Below are 14,160 nucleotides of genomic sequence, written 5' to 3'. Positions count from 1 at the left end.
CCTTGGGAAACACTTGGGAAACAGCTGCAACGGATGAAGAACGATATCAAGCCTTGAAAAGGCACATACTCGGGTCCCCAGCGTCGATTGTGACGTCATTCCAAACGAAGAAGAAGAATTGTGACGTCAATCGTGAAAAAAAAAACAACAAAAAAAAACATTAATTGTGACGTCATTCCTGATGTCAGAGCACCGTGTCCTGTCATTGGTTGACAGACGTTATTGGTCATTATTGGTTGACAGACAGTAATATATGTCGTTATTGGTTGACAGACATTGGTCATTGTATCACGTTATTCTTTTTATTACTGCCAATTATTGTGCTATTATGAGTATTATTAATATGCTGTTATCATTATTCTGATATATCTTTGGGAAAAAATGGCATGATAAGGTGGAACGACACTTCAGCTGCGATTTATACACCTTTCCAACACTGAAAAAAGCAATAAAATGGCCGTAACTTGGGAACCGCTTGTCCGATTAATATCAAACCTTGGAAAGGCACATCCGCGGGTCCCCGGCAATATTCCTGGCAAGTTTCAATTAGATCGGACCGGCGGTTGTCGAGAAACGGCGGTCGCAGACAGACAACACACACACACACACACACACACACACACACACACACACACACACACACACACACACACACACACACACACACACACACACACACACACACACACACACACACACACACACACACACACACACACACACACATACACACATACACACATACACACATACACACATACACACATACACACATACACACATACACACATACACACACACACACACACACACACACAGCTGGAATTATAGATCGATGAAGAAGGGAAGAGTGCCAGGCATTGATGAGGTGTGTACAGAGATGATAATTACAGCAGAAGAAGTCGAGGTCAGTTGGACGAAGAGGCTGTTAAATGTATTGTATGTTTGAGAGAGGGTTCAATTCCAGAGGAGTGGAGGACAGGGTTGATTGTGCTGATATGGAAGTTGAAAGGAGATGTTCAAGATCCGGTGAAGTACAGGAGTATTACGCTCCTTAGAAGGTGCCGGAGAAGACTCTTGACGGGAGGATAAGGAAGAGTGTTGAGATGGAGATCAGAGGGGTTTAGAAAAGGTCGGGGGACGACGGATGGGATGTTCACTCTGAGACAGCTGGTGGAGAAGAGGGTGGAGATGCAAGGTGAAATGGCATTGGGATTTGTGGACCTGGAAAAGGCCTACGAGTCCTATGAGACTGTCTCGAGAGAGATGGTGATGGCTACAGGTGGGAGTGCCGGAAGCAGAAGTCAGGTTGGTGGAAGGGATGTACAAGCGAATGAAGGAAGAGTTTTGGTTGGTCCTGGAATGTCTGGGGAGTTCAGCGTTAACATCGGTTTGAGGCAGGGACGCTCTCTCCGCCCATTCTTGTTTATCATGGTGTTGGAGCTGGGAGGCAGGAAGGTAAACATGAGGGGTATTCTGGGGAGGATGTTGTATGCGGACGATGTGGCTGTTGTGGTGGAGAGTAGGCGGGAGATGCAGGAAGTACTGGGGGAGTGGAAGGAGGCATTTGGGAAGCATGGGCTGAATAAGAGTATGGAGAGGACTGAGGTGATGTGGGTCAGGCAGCAGAGAAAAGAAACGAATATCAGGTTAGAGGAGGCTGTGACAAGGTTGTGTAGCAGGTTGTAACCACAATGCGGTCACTTGTATATTTCTGTGCACCAGGACCCTCTTCATGCAAATTATTTTGGTACTTTGTATTTTCTTTATGGGTGGATCATTAAATGGCGTATCCTCGACTGAGGACCGTCGTGTGCAAGTTGTTGCTTCGTATGCAGTCTGTGGCTGCTGGTTGCATAATTTTATGGAAGCATGGCTGTGCCGCTGATGCAGTGCCCCTGTTCCCAGTAATCTATCTATAATTCCAGCAATCTCTGTGTGTGTGTGTGTCTGTGCGTCTGCGACTGCTGTTTCTCGACAACCACTGGTCCGATGTAATTGAAACTTGCCAGGTATCTTGTTGGGGCCCTGTGGATGTGCCTTTTCAAGGTTTGATATTAATCGGATGAACAGTTCCCAAGTTACGGCCATTTATCTGTCGACCAATGGCAAGACACGGTGCTATGACGTCACGATTGACGTCACAATTCTTCTTGTTTTTTTTTGCACGTACGGCCCCGCACTAGTAATCTATATATTAATACTGAAAGACCAATTTTGTGCTCCTCCTAGCGGTCGCGTCACGTTTTTCTCGGTACTGTGACCTGGACTGAAAGAAACTTTGTACCTGTAAGAGTGCATCGCACATCGTGGCAATAGTCAACCTTCAACTCTGAAGCATCTATATATTAATACTGAAGGACCAATCGTGATGCTCCTCCGTAACTTCGACATTCTACGCGGACTGTGCAACGGCACTAGACTGTGCATTTGAAGACTACACAACCATCTGTTAGATGGAGAAATCATTGGCGGAAACAAACACGGACAGCGAGTTATGGTTCCACGGCTGAAGCTGGCACCATCGGACGTAGCATTGCCCTTCACACTAAAGAGAACACAATTCCCCGTCCGGCTTGCATACTGCATGACCATTAACAAGGCGCAAGGACAAACATTTCGTAGAGTGGGAATATACTTACCATCTCCAGTTTTTTCGCAAGGACAACTGCACGTCGCGTTCTCGAGAGCCAGAAGTTTTGACACGGTGTACGTCAAAGTAGTCACGTGCACAAATCAGGGGACTTCTTCACAAGGAGTAGTGTACACCAAAATGTTGTGCACAAGGACGTTTTGTAGGCCTCATGAGGTAAGGCCATGGAGTACATCGACTGGGATCCGGCTCTTACAAGAGCCGCCACTGGTTGTCATATTGGGCTCATGGAACGGAATCCATCTGTGACGCGGCTTCGGCTCGTATATAATAATAGCAATCCTTTTGTGCCGTAAAGGCACATCGGGCTGCCGAGGCAGTATCCTTTGCTGGGAGTACAGTCCTGGACAGGTCGCCACTCCGGCGCAGGTTACCCAAATGGTTATTACCCCAGTACACTGATGCTCATTTTGCCGACCTCGGGAGGATGACAGGCTGAGTCAATCCACCTGGTGTTATTTGAACGGGACGACAGGGGCCCAAACTCAAGACCCGAAGATCTTAAGCCAGCCACCTTAACTGTTAAGCCATCACCAGGCTTCATATGGAAGTTCTGTATATGCTCTCCCATTTTTTTATTTCAGGGTAAAAGGATTGTTAATGCAAGCAAATAGTTTTTCACCTACTACCCTCTATTTCCTTGCAGTTGGAGAAGGTGAGCATATCCTTTGATGGAGGAAAAACTACCATGAATTTTGTCGAAGCTGCTCTGCTCATCCAAGGCTCAGCGTGCGTCTACAGCAGAAAGGTTGTTAATGTATCGTTTCTTGTGTGTATCTACACACAGTGCTTTCACACGTCACATTTTGCTGCTGATAATATATTATGTGGCCTTTTTGTTAAGGTCGGAAGATGCTTAATGGCGGGTTGTGTGACATTTATATTCCAACAACAGAGTGATGGGGATTAGTGGACAGGTGGCAGGTGTAATGGGGAGCAGGTGGAACTCCATTACGGTGTCTCAAATTATTGGTGGGTGATGGCAGTCGTGCTTAAAACTTTGGACTCCACAGCATCCAACAGTGAAAAGAGGAATGCAGAAGTGCTGGCCAGAGAGAGAGAGATAGAGATAGAGATATATATCATGCCTTGGTACCATTCGTTTGTATGCAGCACAAGGCTGTGGGGTAGCATCATTGACTGAGGCCGCAGCTGTGCCACTGATGCAATGTCTTCTGCTCGCTAGGGCAGGAATTTTGAATTAAGGCAGCAAGTTAATGACTGCATAGTGTCCCTCGCAAAGAGTAGGCTAGCAATCGCCGGCACCCTGAACAAATTATTGCCCTGACTTCCTGTGGCGAAGTGGCGCCCTGTCTTGGATTGTAACCCGACCCATAGAAACTAATTTGACAGCAACGACGCTCTGCATAAAGCATTGTATGTGATTTAATCTGAAACAGGGCATTTGCTTCAAGTCTTTCCTCTCCTCTATGAAGTATATAATATATTATTCACCCCATAACCATTGTTACGTTAAATGACTTGAGGATTATGTTTTGCTATATTATATGGATATTGATAACTGCTTTTTAACATGTTATTGGATGACTGTTATTTCAGGTTGAGTATCTGTACACCCTCGTCTTTCAAACACTGGACATGCTACATAGCAAAACGTATGTGATACTTCCTCCACCCCGACCCAATCTATTGTTTTGCTCCGGCAAAGGGTAAAGCCCAAAACTTCTGCATTTTGTGTTCCTTAAGGGCGACTAGCGTCAACCATTTTACTGTCATGTTCTTATTCTCAGGCCAAATTGCATGATGATTAGCTATCGTATGATGATGTACCCAATTGTGTGATGGTGATGATGATTATGATGATGATGAATCTTAACTCAATCGAGCTGTTCTGTTTCACTGAGGATAAATGTACGGGACAATCGTAGCTACTGTAGAGCCAGTGATTTTCTGCGATCACGGAAAACGGACAGAATTGGTGACCACAGACACCCTTTCCCACAACATGATCATGAAAAGTAGGAAAAATTTTATAAACTACACCGCAATTTGATGCACAACGAATACCTTCTATATCGGGAGCACGAGCACTGCCAATGCTCCGCTCACGTCAATAGCACCTACTTCAGACGAGCATCACATGATTTTCGATTGCTGGCACAAACATAAATATATTGTTATGGTTTCCACCACGCCGGCGTGCGAGCGACCGCTTTTAGCTAATCGTGGCCACGCGCCCACCGGACGGGCAATCCTAGTCGCAGCTTTTGGATCAACGCCGAAATCCAGCTACGGGTGTGTTTTTAATCACACTGTAAATCAGCCAACTATTCTGTCCACGAGCGACAGGATCCGATCGTCGAATTGTCGATTTACCTAAGTATGCGCGCAGACAGAAATTCCGGGGATTTACACCTCAACGGGACCTGCTTGGAAACGAGCCGCTTAAGCAGCTCACTCTGTTTGCGATTTGCCGAGCGGTGTATTATCGTGAGGCCGCGTTGGACCCGATTATCTTATCGGCTATTAAAAGCCAGCTAATATTCCGTACGTAATAATGGCAGTCAATGACAGGAAAGGACGCAACGAACAGGTTCACATTTAAACAATGACATTTATTTCACACACGTATGCAATCAATGAAGGCACGTATGCAATGGGGGTGAGGGACAAAACACGAGTAAACAAAGACCTACAGCCGTTTGTCTATTTATTATTTACATGCACTTAACAGTTTCTACTTCGCGGACACGGCGCCACAACTTCCATACAAAGAAAACCCCAGGAAAGGAAAGGGCAGAACAGGACCCGTAGGCCTTTAATGTTCGCGGAGCTGTGGAGACCGCAAGAGCTCCGAGAGGCCGTGCTGGTTACCTGCCACCCCCGTGGTCACTCGCTGGGTGACCCTCGATGGTTCGTCACCACCCGACTCTCGGTGGCTCTGCCCGCACTCCGTGGGACTCCACCAGCTCCTGACTCCACCCTTGACTCCACCAGCGCCTCCGTCGACCAAGGAGAGAGAGAGAGAGAGAGAGAGAGAGAGCAAGGAGAAAGACCCTCTCACTCCTCACTGCTTCCTCTGACTTCAGACTCTAGACTCCAGACTCAACTGCTGGTCGGCGTCTTCTCTCCCCAACTCCACTCAACTCTGCGTCAACCCGCGCTTACTTTTTATAGCCACGGAGACTCGCCCCTCCCTTCCCGGCGCGCGGGGGAAAATTCCAGCAGAGTTCTGGTCCATATTTTCATACGTTTAGTAACCGTCTTTTGGTCGTTGTTGCCCAACCATCATTTGTGGTTACCCGTTCTGAGGGATATCGGGGCGGAGTTGTTGAGATGCTGTTGTGGTGGTGGCGTGGTTGTTGAGATGCTGTTTTGGTAACAAGATGGCGGCGTTTGTGGAGATCAAGGGGAGGAGATGATGTTTGTTTACCAAAATATAGATAGCAAAAGAATAACGGCTAACTCAAAGATGCACAGCCCAGTTACGCGAATAAATCCCTTTAGTCATCGGTTGGGAAATCTAATCTGAACACACACTTATCGACATAACTGATCTCTGGGAAACCTGAATGGTGTTGTGTGAATTTCCACAACCGTAACACTACCCCCTCCCCTTTTTTACAGACTCGTCCCGAATCGTCAAATTTTCGTGTGCCTTCATGTGTAAGTTTCCCTAAGTACGATTTACCTTCGGATCCCTGAGTGCGACATTTGGTGTATTCGTGTCCCAAAAGTAAATAACCTACGGGCTGAGTAACTAACTAAACAAACTCACTCATGCAGACGACTTAACTAAATTGCCGGCGCTACGACAAACATGCAGGGGGAGCAAAACTCGTTTACAATTTACCCTTAACCTTATACTTTTACACTAAACCATGGCCCAGGACTGATGGATTCTGTGGGGAAAAAGGGCATGGCAAAGTTAGTCATAGTTTGAGGGTGAGCGCCCCTGCAGCTGAAGGTCAGATGTCTTCGGGGCCTGTTCAAAAGGCCCCGTTGTCTGTCACTGAACCTTTTTATGTCTTCAGCTGCTGGAGGCAACTCACCCCAACCCGGCATGCCATATGCCATCCCACAGGCCATTTTTGAAGCAGGGAGCCAGGCTGCCCAAATGCAGTCTCTGGCTCATGAAACAAATGCAGGTATGAACAGGAATGTGGCCGGCTGCCCAATGCAGTCTTAGGCCTCCCCCTTGAAATGAGCGCAGTGAACACAAAAGGGTGCACGGGCTGCTCAATGCCGTCTCCGTGTGCGGCTGCCTGCAGGGCAGTCCCTGCAGAACACTGAATGGGCACCGACGCAAGCAAATACAAAAATAAGCAGATGGATGGATGAATGCAAACACGGTGTATGGGCTGCTCAATGCAGTCTCCGTGTGCAGATGGATGGATGCAAAACACGGTGCACGGGCTGCTCAATGCGGCTCCGTGTGCTGCTGCTTACAGGGCAGTCTCTGCAGAACAGTGGATGGTACTGGCGCACATGGTAATGGATGGAATGGGGCAAATGCAAATAGCAAGGGCGAACAGGCATAGGGTCAAGGCAGAGGCAGGCAGACAAAGCATGGCAAAGCAAGGCCGGCACAGGCCGCTGTAGCAAAACACAGGCCGGCAGGTGAAGCTGACCGGCCTCTTGTCTCATTGTGGAGGGAGTGCGGTGGTGCTGACCGGTCTAAAGGCAGGCTCGGACCTACCCGACTGTCTCCCTCCCAACCTATCGCCTTTGCCTGTCTCTGTCCATACCCACTCCCTTAATTGGCAAAACCAAATTTAGCCCCATCTTATTCCCCCCCCCCTTTTTTTCCTTTTATAATCGTCTCCCTAACCCCCATTATTGTCTCTGTTCAGCTAACCTATCGTGTCTCCAAGCCTACTCCCAACCCCTATCTTCCCTTCCTGGAGGGGAATATGGGAGAGCTAGTGTCCTGTCTTGAGACCCAATCAAGCCTCAGAATGGCCTCCTCATATTTCAGCGATCTACTTACCACGGTGAGTCCATCGGCCCACAACGAGAGCGAAGGGATGGATAGTGCGGAGGGGTACACTTCCCTATCTACCCTAACATTTATTAACTTTTAACTACCCCAGGGCTTTCCAAAAGCACCTGTCGCTTAAACTATTGGTTCTACCAACCAAGATTCCCGTCACCTGTGTTGGTGTCCTCTCCAATTTGGGCCTTGCCCTCAAATTTTCCCTCGTGACCTCGTACGGTCTCATGGCTGGGACGCGTGGCTCCCTTGGCAGGAACTACCCTCTGCCGATTCTCCAACTATGGCACCCCCGGGCCGTGCGACTGTCTCCGAGCCTACCAACTCCATAAAATTTGGGGAGTGCCCTCCCTGGCTACTCCCCCTCGATGCTCACGTGGCAGGCTGGCGCCTCGGGCCCCTTCCCCGGGTGCCCGTGCCCATGACACTGCCCACATGGCTATTGGCGCCACGGGCCCCGCATCATGCGGGCCCACCCGTGCCTACGACACTATCCCGGCCCCTCTTGAACCCTTGGCCTACCGCGGCAGACTAGCCCGGTGCCCAGGGTACCCACGAAGCGATACTCAGCGTTCGCAGCCATGCTCCCAGCCCGTCAACAGGACTCCTGCACCCCTCCAAACGGGTTTCGAGCCTACATTCCCACCAACAGCAAAACGACCGCCATTTTGTCAATTTGACTAACTCACTAACTCACTTTACACTGACCCCGGGGTCCCTTGGGTGGGAATCACTCCTCCCCCCAATCACTCATCGGACCATGCATACCACATTCACTCCATTCACTCAGGCCTGCTGGCCCTCACTCACGCAACATGTTTCCTTACATTTTCCATTTCTCAACTCGCATCGCTGAATACTGCCATTCTGCTGACTGCATCCCCTAACTACGTCGTGCTCCCTCGTCATCCCTTACAATACAGTAGCACATCCTTTTAACACTACGTAGCTAAAGGCCCAGTCACACCTTGACGTTTTAGCCAGCAATGGCAACGTATCAAAATGTATGTAAAACGCTGGCTTATGCTGAACTTTTGATGTTTTTTTTTTTTCAAGATTCAGACGTATTCATAACGAGTTGGTCGTATGCATAACATGTTAGTAATGGACACAGAACGTTTCGTTGTCTTATAGATAACTTATTCCAACGAATGCTAAAGGCCCAGTCACACCTTGACGTTTTAGCCAGCTTATGCCGATTTTTGGAAAATTTGTGTAAAACGCTGGTACACGTCGAATACGATTTGGGTAAGTTTTGATAACATTGAGAGCACGCTGAAAAACAATGCCATATGTCGTAGTATGCTGGCTTTAAACGTACTTTTCGGTTGTCCTCAAATTTTCCATGATTGAAATTTTAAGACATGCCAGCGTATGACTCACACGTTCCGCATAACGCTGGCCATAAGTTGCAGCCACGTTACGCGATCGTTGACACGCGTCGACACACGTTACTTGAAAGTTACTCATAAGTCGAAACGCGTCGAGGTAATGTTTAGCGTACCCAAAACTTATTTCTAACCTATGAGTAACGTGTTGTAGGCACGTTACGCGATCGTTGACACACGTCGACACACCTTACTTGTAAGGTACTCATAAGTCGAAACACGTCAAGGTAATGGTTCGCATCAGTGTTCCAGACTCCCTGGGGTTTTTTTTCTTCTTCTTCGGTATGACGTTGATGTCGATACTTCGATTTCTAGTGTGGTTATAATATAATGAAATTAAATGGCTGCCGCTCAACAATTTAAATCATAACCGCACTAGAAATCGAAGTGTCGACATCACCGTCATGCCGAAGAAAACAAAAAAACAAAAAAAAAAAAACAGGGAGTCTGGAACACTGACGCTAACCATTACCTTGAGTGTTTCGACTTATGAGCACTTTACAAGTAACTTTTTGTGCCAACGTTCGCATATCGTGCGTACAACTTATTCCCATCGCATGCGGAACGTGTGTCATACGGCAAGTACGTCGTAAAATGTTTAACACGTTTATAATTACAAGACGTACTCCACTTAATACGATGTATCATAGCGTACTTTAGCATTTTATTCACGCATACCAAACTTACCCATACCGTATTCGACTTGCGCCAGCGTTTTCGACGCATTTTTCAGAGGTCGACATACGCACATTTATAATTACAAGACGTACTCCACTTAATACGACGTATGATAGTGTACTTTAGCGTTTTATTCACGCATACCAAACTTACCCATACCGTATTCGACGTGCGCCAGCGTTTTTGACGCATTTTTCAGAGGTCGGCATACGCTGGCAAGATCGCCAAGGTGTGAATGCGATGTTGACACTTCCATTTCTGCGGCGGTTATGATTTGAATCGTTGTGCGGCAGCCTTTTAATAAGCTACGTCACGTCATCATCGGCGATGCATGCAGCGCGCTATGCATAAGTTAGACTATCGTTGGGCATAGGTTGGGAAGGCCGACAACAGGCTCAGCATTCGTTGGTATAAGTTCGCTATAATACAACGAAACGTTCTGTGTCCGTTACTAATATGTTATGCATATGACCAACTCGTTATGAATACGTACGAATCTTTAAAAAAAAAATCAAAAGTTCAGCGTAAGCCAGCATTTTACATACATTTTAATACGTTGCCATTGCTGGCTAAAACGTCAAGGTGTGACTAGGCCTTTAGCCTGTTGTCAGCGTTCACAACCTATGCCCAACGATAGTCTAACCTATGCATAGCGCGCTGCACTTATCGCCGACGATCACGTGGCATAGCCTATTAAAAGGCTGCCACACAATGATTCAAATCATAACCGCCGGAGAAATGGAAGTGTCAACATCGCAGTCACACCTTGGTGATCTTGCCAGCGTATGCCGACCTCTGAAAAATGCGTCTAAAACGCTGGCGCACGTCGAATACGGTATGGGTAAGTTTGGTATACGTGAATAGAACGCTAAAGTACGCTATCATATGTCGTAGTAAGTGGAGTACGTCTTGAAATTTTTAACGTGTTATAGTTTAACATGTTTAACACGTTCCGCATGCGATGGGAATAAGTTGGACACACGATATGCGATCATTGGCACACGTTGACAAAAGTTACTTGGAAGTTACTCATAAGTCGAACGCTTGTAATGTAATGGTTAGCGTCAGTGTTCCAGACTGCCTGGTTTTTTGGGGTTTTTTTTTTCTTCAGTATGATGGTGATGTTGACACTTCGATTTCTAGTGCGGTTATAATATAATATAATGAATAGGCTGCCGCTCAACGATTTAAATCATAACCGCACTATAAATCGAAGTGTCAACATCACCGTCATACTGAAGAAAAAAAAAAAACAACCAGGGAGTCTGGAACACTGACGCTAACGATTACCTTGACGTGCTTCGACTTTTGAGTAACTTACAAGTAACGTGTGTCGACGTGTGTCAACGATTGCGTAACGTGCCTACAACACGTTACTCATAGGTTAGAAATAAGTTTCGGGTACGCTAAACATTACCTCAACGTGTTTCGACTTATGATTAACTTACAAGTAATGTGTGTCAACGATCGCATAATGTGCCTACAACTTATGGCCAGTGTAGCGGAACTTGTGAGTCATACGCTGGCATAAGTCGTAAAATTTCAAGCATGCTAAAATTTGAGGACAACCGCAAAGTACAACGATGAAAGCCAGCGTACTACGACGTATAGCAGTGTTTTTCAGCGTGCTCTCAATGTTTCCAAAACTTACCCATAAAGTATTCGACGTGTGCCAGCGTTTTAGACAAATTTTTCAAAAATCGGCATAAGCTGCCTAAAACGTCAAGGTGTGACTGGGCCTTAAGCTACGTCCCCACTACACATCCAAAGTCTGTCTCTGTCCTCAAATCCAAAAATGAAAAATTTAGTTTTTCAATACTAAATCTAAACTAAAATCCCTCGAACTAATCTATTCCACGGGCCCCATGAGGACTTGTCCCTGCCCCATGGAGCCTGTCTAACTAAACTAACACTTAAATGATGAACTTCAATGATGGTGGAAAAATATATAAATAAGGGCAAAGAAAACTTCCACTGCTGCTCGACAACGAGAATGTACTTGTTTTCTCCATGGATGACAATCCGAAACTATCGATTCTGAAACTATCGATGACGATCCGAAACTACCTCCCCCTCCCACGCTTCAGCCTATTCTGAGCTGCGTTGACAAAGAAACATTTCACGTGATCCATGATCAAACCGCATTTTAACTGTGATTCCTGGTTTAAATATCGATGAGACATCAGCCATGAAACTCATAATTTACTTTTCCTTCCACTTGGACCCACCATTCCACCAGTTACCACTCTCCTCTCAACCTCCAAGATGCACTGTTATGTAGTCACACACACACACACACACACACACACACACACACACACACACACACACACACACACACACACACACACACACACACACACACACACACACACACACACACACACACACACACACACACACACACACACACACACACACACACACACACACACACACACACACACATCTTCACTCCCACTTTTCTCTATCCACTTTAATCCTTTCCTCACATCCATAAACTCCTCATTGTGCTGGTCTTTACCTCTTTAATTTTATGCATGATGCTCAAAGACTCTTCTTATTAGCTTATTTCACATTTATTTGCTTCATCCACCAGACGTCAAACACAGAAAGGATCGGGGAAGGACAATGGCGCAAGTGGTGATGATGCCAACTTCAATGAGACCAACGAAGAGGTAGTGGTTCACCTCCTCACCACCTCCTCTTTCTGACGTACCTCTTTCAACCTCTACCCCTTCATTTTGCATTGCTATGCCACAGTGCTTCCACTTATTTGCCGTTTATTTTCTTCCCTGCCCCAGTTTCTGATGCTCGATGACTTTCCCGTGGGAAACACAGAACTGCCACGTGAAACCAGGGCCATGCCTGTACTAAACCCACTCCATTAAAAAAAAAATTATATATATATATATATTTCCACAGCCCTCACCACTCACTACTTCTCAAAACATGATGCACATTTTCAGACCGGAAATCATTGCCCTCCATTTTCTTCCCTATTTCCACCCCATCCATCTCAAATGCTCAGAGAGGTAACTTGTTGCTGCTAACTCCAATCACTCTGATCCCAGTGGACGATGCAGAAAGGCGAAACACACCACTTTACAGGTACTTGAACTGAATGAAATTGTATCCACGGGAACAAAATGTTACAACGCAGAAGCTTACAATTTTAACATTCCGTTTTCTCGATGTATGGACGGGACAGTGTGCTTTTGCTTCTCACTAGTCGCAAAGGAGAGCTGCTCGGGAGCCAGAAGGACTACAAGATGAACACCTCCATTCCAAACAAGCTCGGAATTTACTTCCTTGAGAGTGTCGCATTCAGCGATGGGCAGCAGGAAGTCGGTGAGTTCCTCCGGAACTTGTCTTCACGATTGTCCAACAGCTTTTAGGCCTTTTGAAGTGGTGTTCAGGATAAATTCCAAATCTACTCAAGTAGGCATCACAGGGCTGCTGGTTGCATTATTCAGGATTTATATGGGCCTGGAAATCCTTGTATTCCATGGAATTTTGTTGCCTCAGATTCAAGGCATTGAAATAATGGATTTTTGTCATTTTCCTCTGAGCTGGAAAAAGGAATGGAAAATGAAAAAGGAAAATGGTCGTGAATTTTTATTTTTTATGGTTTAAATTCTTGAAGCAATGATTTTATGCGATTGTGGGAAATGCACGGAATTCACAGCATCTGTGACTTGAAATGGATAACAGATTCTGACATGGGAGGAATAGCGAAATACGCTGCCGTGGGATGCCGCTAAGGAAGAGGAGCGCAGACACTCAGGTGGGCAAGGCATGCTTGGTCTGCACCTTTTGATAAGTCTGGGAAAGAAGCTCGGAAATAACGCAACAAAACTCACAAAATCACCATTTTTATTCAAGCCCTTTCAGAAAATAAGGGGATGTAATCCGAGAGGAGAATCAAATGGATTTTTGTGCAAGTTATGTCCCCCTTGTCTTTCTATTAATTCTAATCAATGAATGGGGAGGTCGTACCATCTGGAGAATTGGCCAACGCATGCACATGAGATAGTGGGTGCAACTATTGGACATTAGATGTTCCCAGTGGTATGCACGGAAAATAGTTTTTCTGATAGTCGTTGGATCAGGATAATCAAAGGTATTTTCTTAACAATGGGGAAATGGAGTTTCCAGGATATTTGGCTGGATGTAAGTGATTACAAAGTGACGTTGGCTGAAGATAATTAAGAGACTTGCTGAGCGTACCGTCGAGTGCGCAAACATGGGTTTGACATGCAGAATAATTATGAAGCGGCTCCCTTCTGGGCTGGCACCCGAGCCTCACACATTGCTCAGCTTGATGCCGACGGAACCAAGGCCTTGACGATCATTGGAATTTCCTGCGATGAAGCCGAGTCTATGGGACTATCCCTTTCACATCGCAGAAGGACGGTGGTCTCTCTGTCTTCTTGCACCTCCTTTCTGGTCTTTCACCCTCTTCCCAGACCATGCTTTGTCCCCCC

At 46.3% G+C, this 14,160-nt stretch overlaps 1 protein-coding gene across 3 annotated transcripts in view; it reads left to right on the top strand.

Annotated features, from left to right (window-relative positions):
* NCAPH2 (non-SMC condensin II complex subunit H2) overlaps nt 1-14,160 on the top strand; it is an 82,705-nt gene that overhangs the window by 25,871 nt on the left and 42,674 nt on the right. For all 3 annotated transcript variants that reach the window (XM_085855391.1, XM_085855390.1, XM_085855392.1), the window contains exons 3-8: nt 3,300-3,401; nt 4,214-4,269; nt 12,273-12,351; nt 12,478-12,543; nt 12,705-12,784; nt 12,906-13,024. In XM_085855391.1, the coding sequence (XP_085711517.1) occupies nt 3,300-3,401; nt 4,214-4,269; nt 12,273-12,351; nt 12,478-12,543; nt 12,705-12,784; nt 12,906-13,024 (502 nt within the window). The remainder of the gene's footprint in view (nt 1-3,299; nt 3,402-4,213; nt 4,270-12,272; nt 12,352-12,477; nt 12,544-12,704; nt 12,785-12,905; nt 13,025-14,160) is intronic.

The sequence above is a fragment of the Eptatretus burgeri genome, chromosome 14, assembly GCF_056783735.1.
Source record: "Eptatretus burgeri isolate ZD-2024b chromosome 14, Ebu_testis_v1, whole genome shotgun sequence".
NCBI classification, from domain to species: Eukaryota; Metazoa; Chordata; class Myxini; order Myxiniformes; family Myxinidae; genus Eptatretus; species Eptatretus burgeri.
Note: the sequence above shows the minus strand (reverse complement) of the source record. Positions and strands in the feature narration are given on the sequence as shown.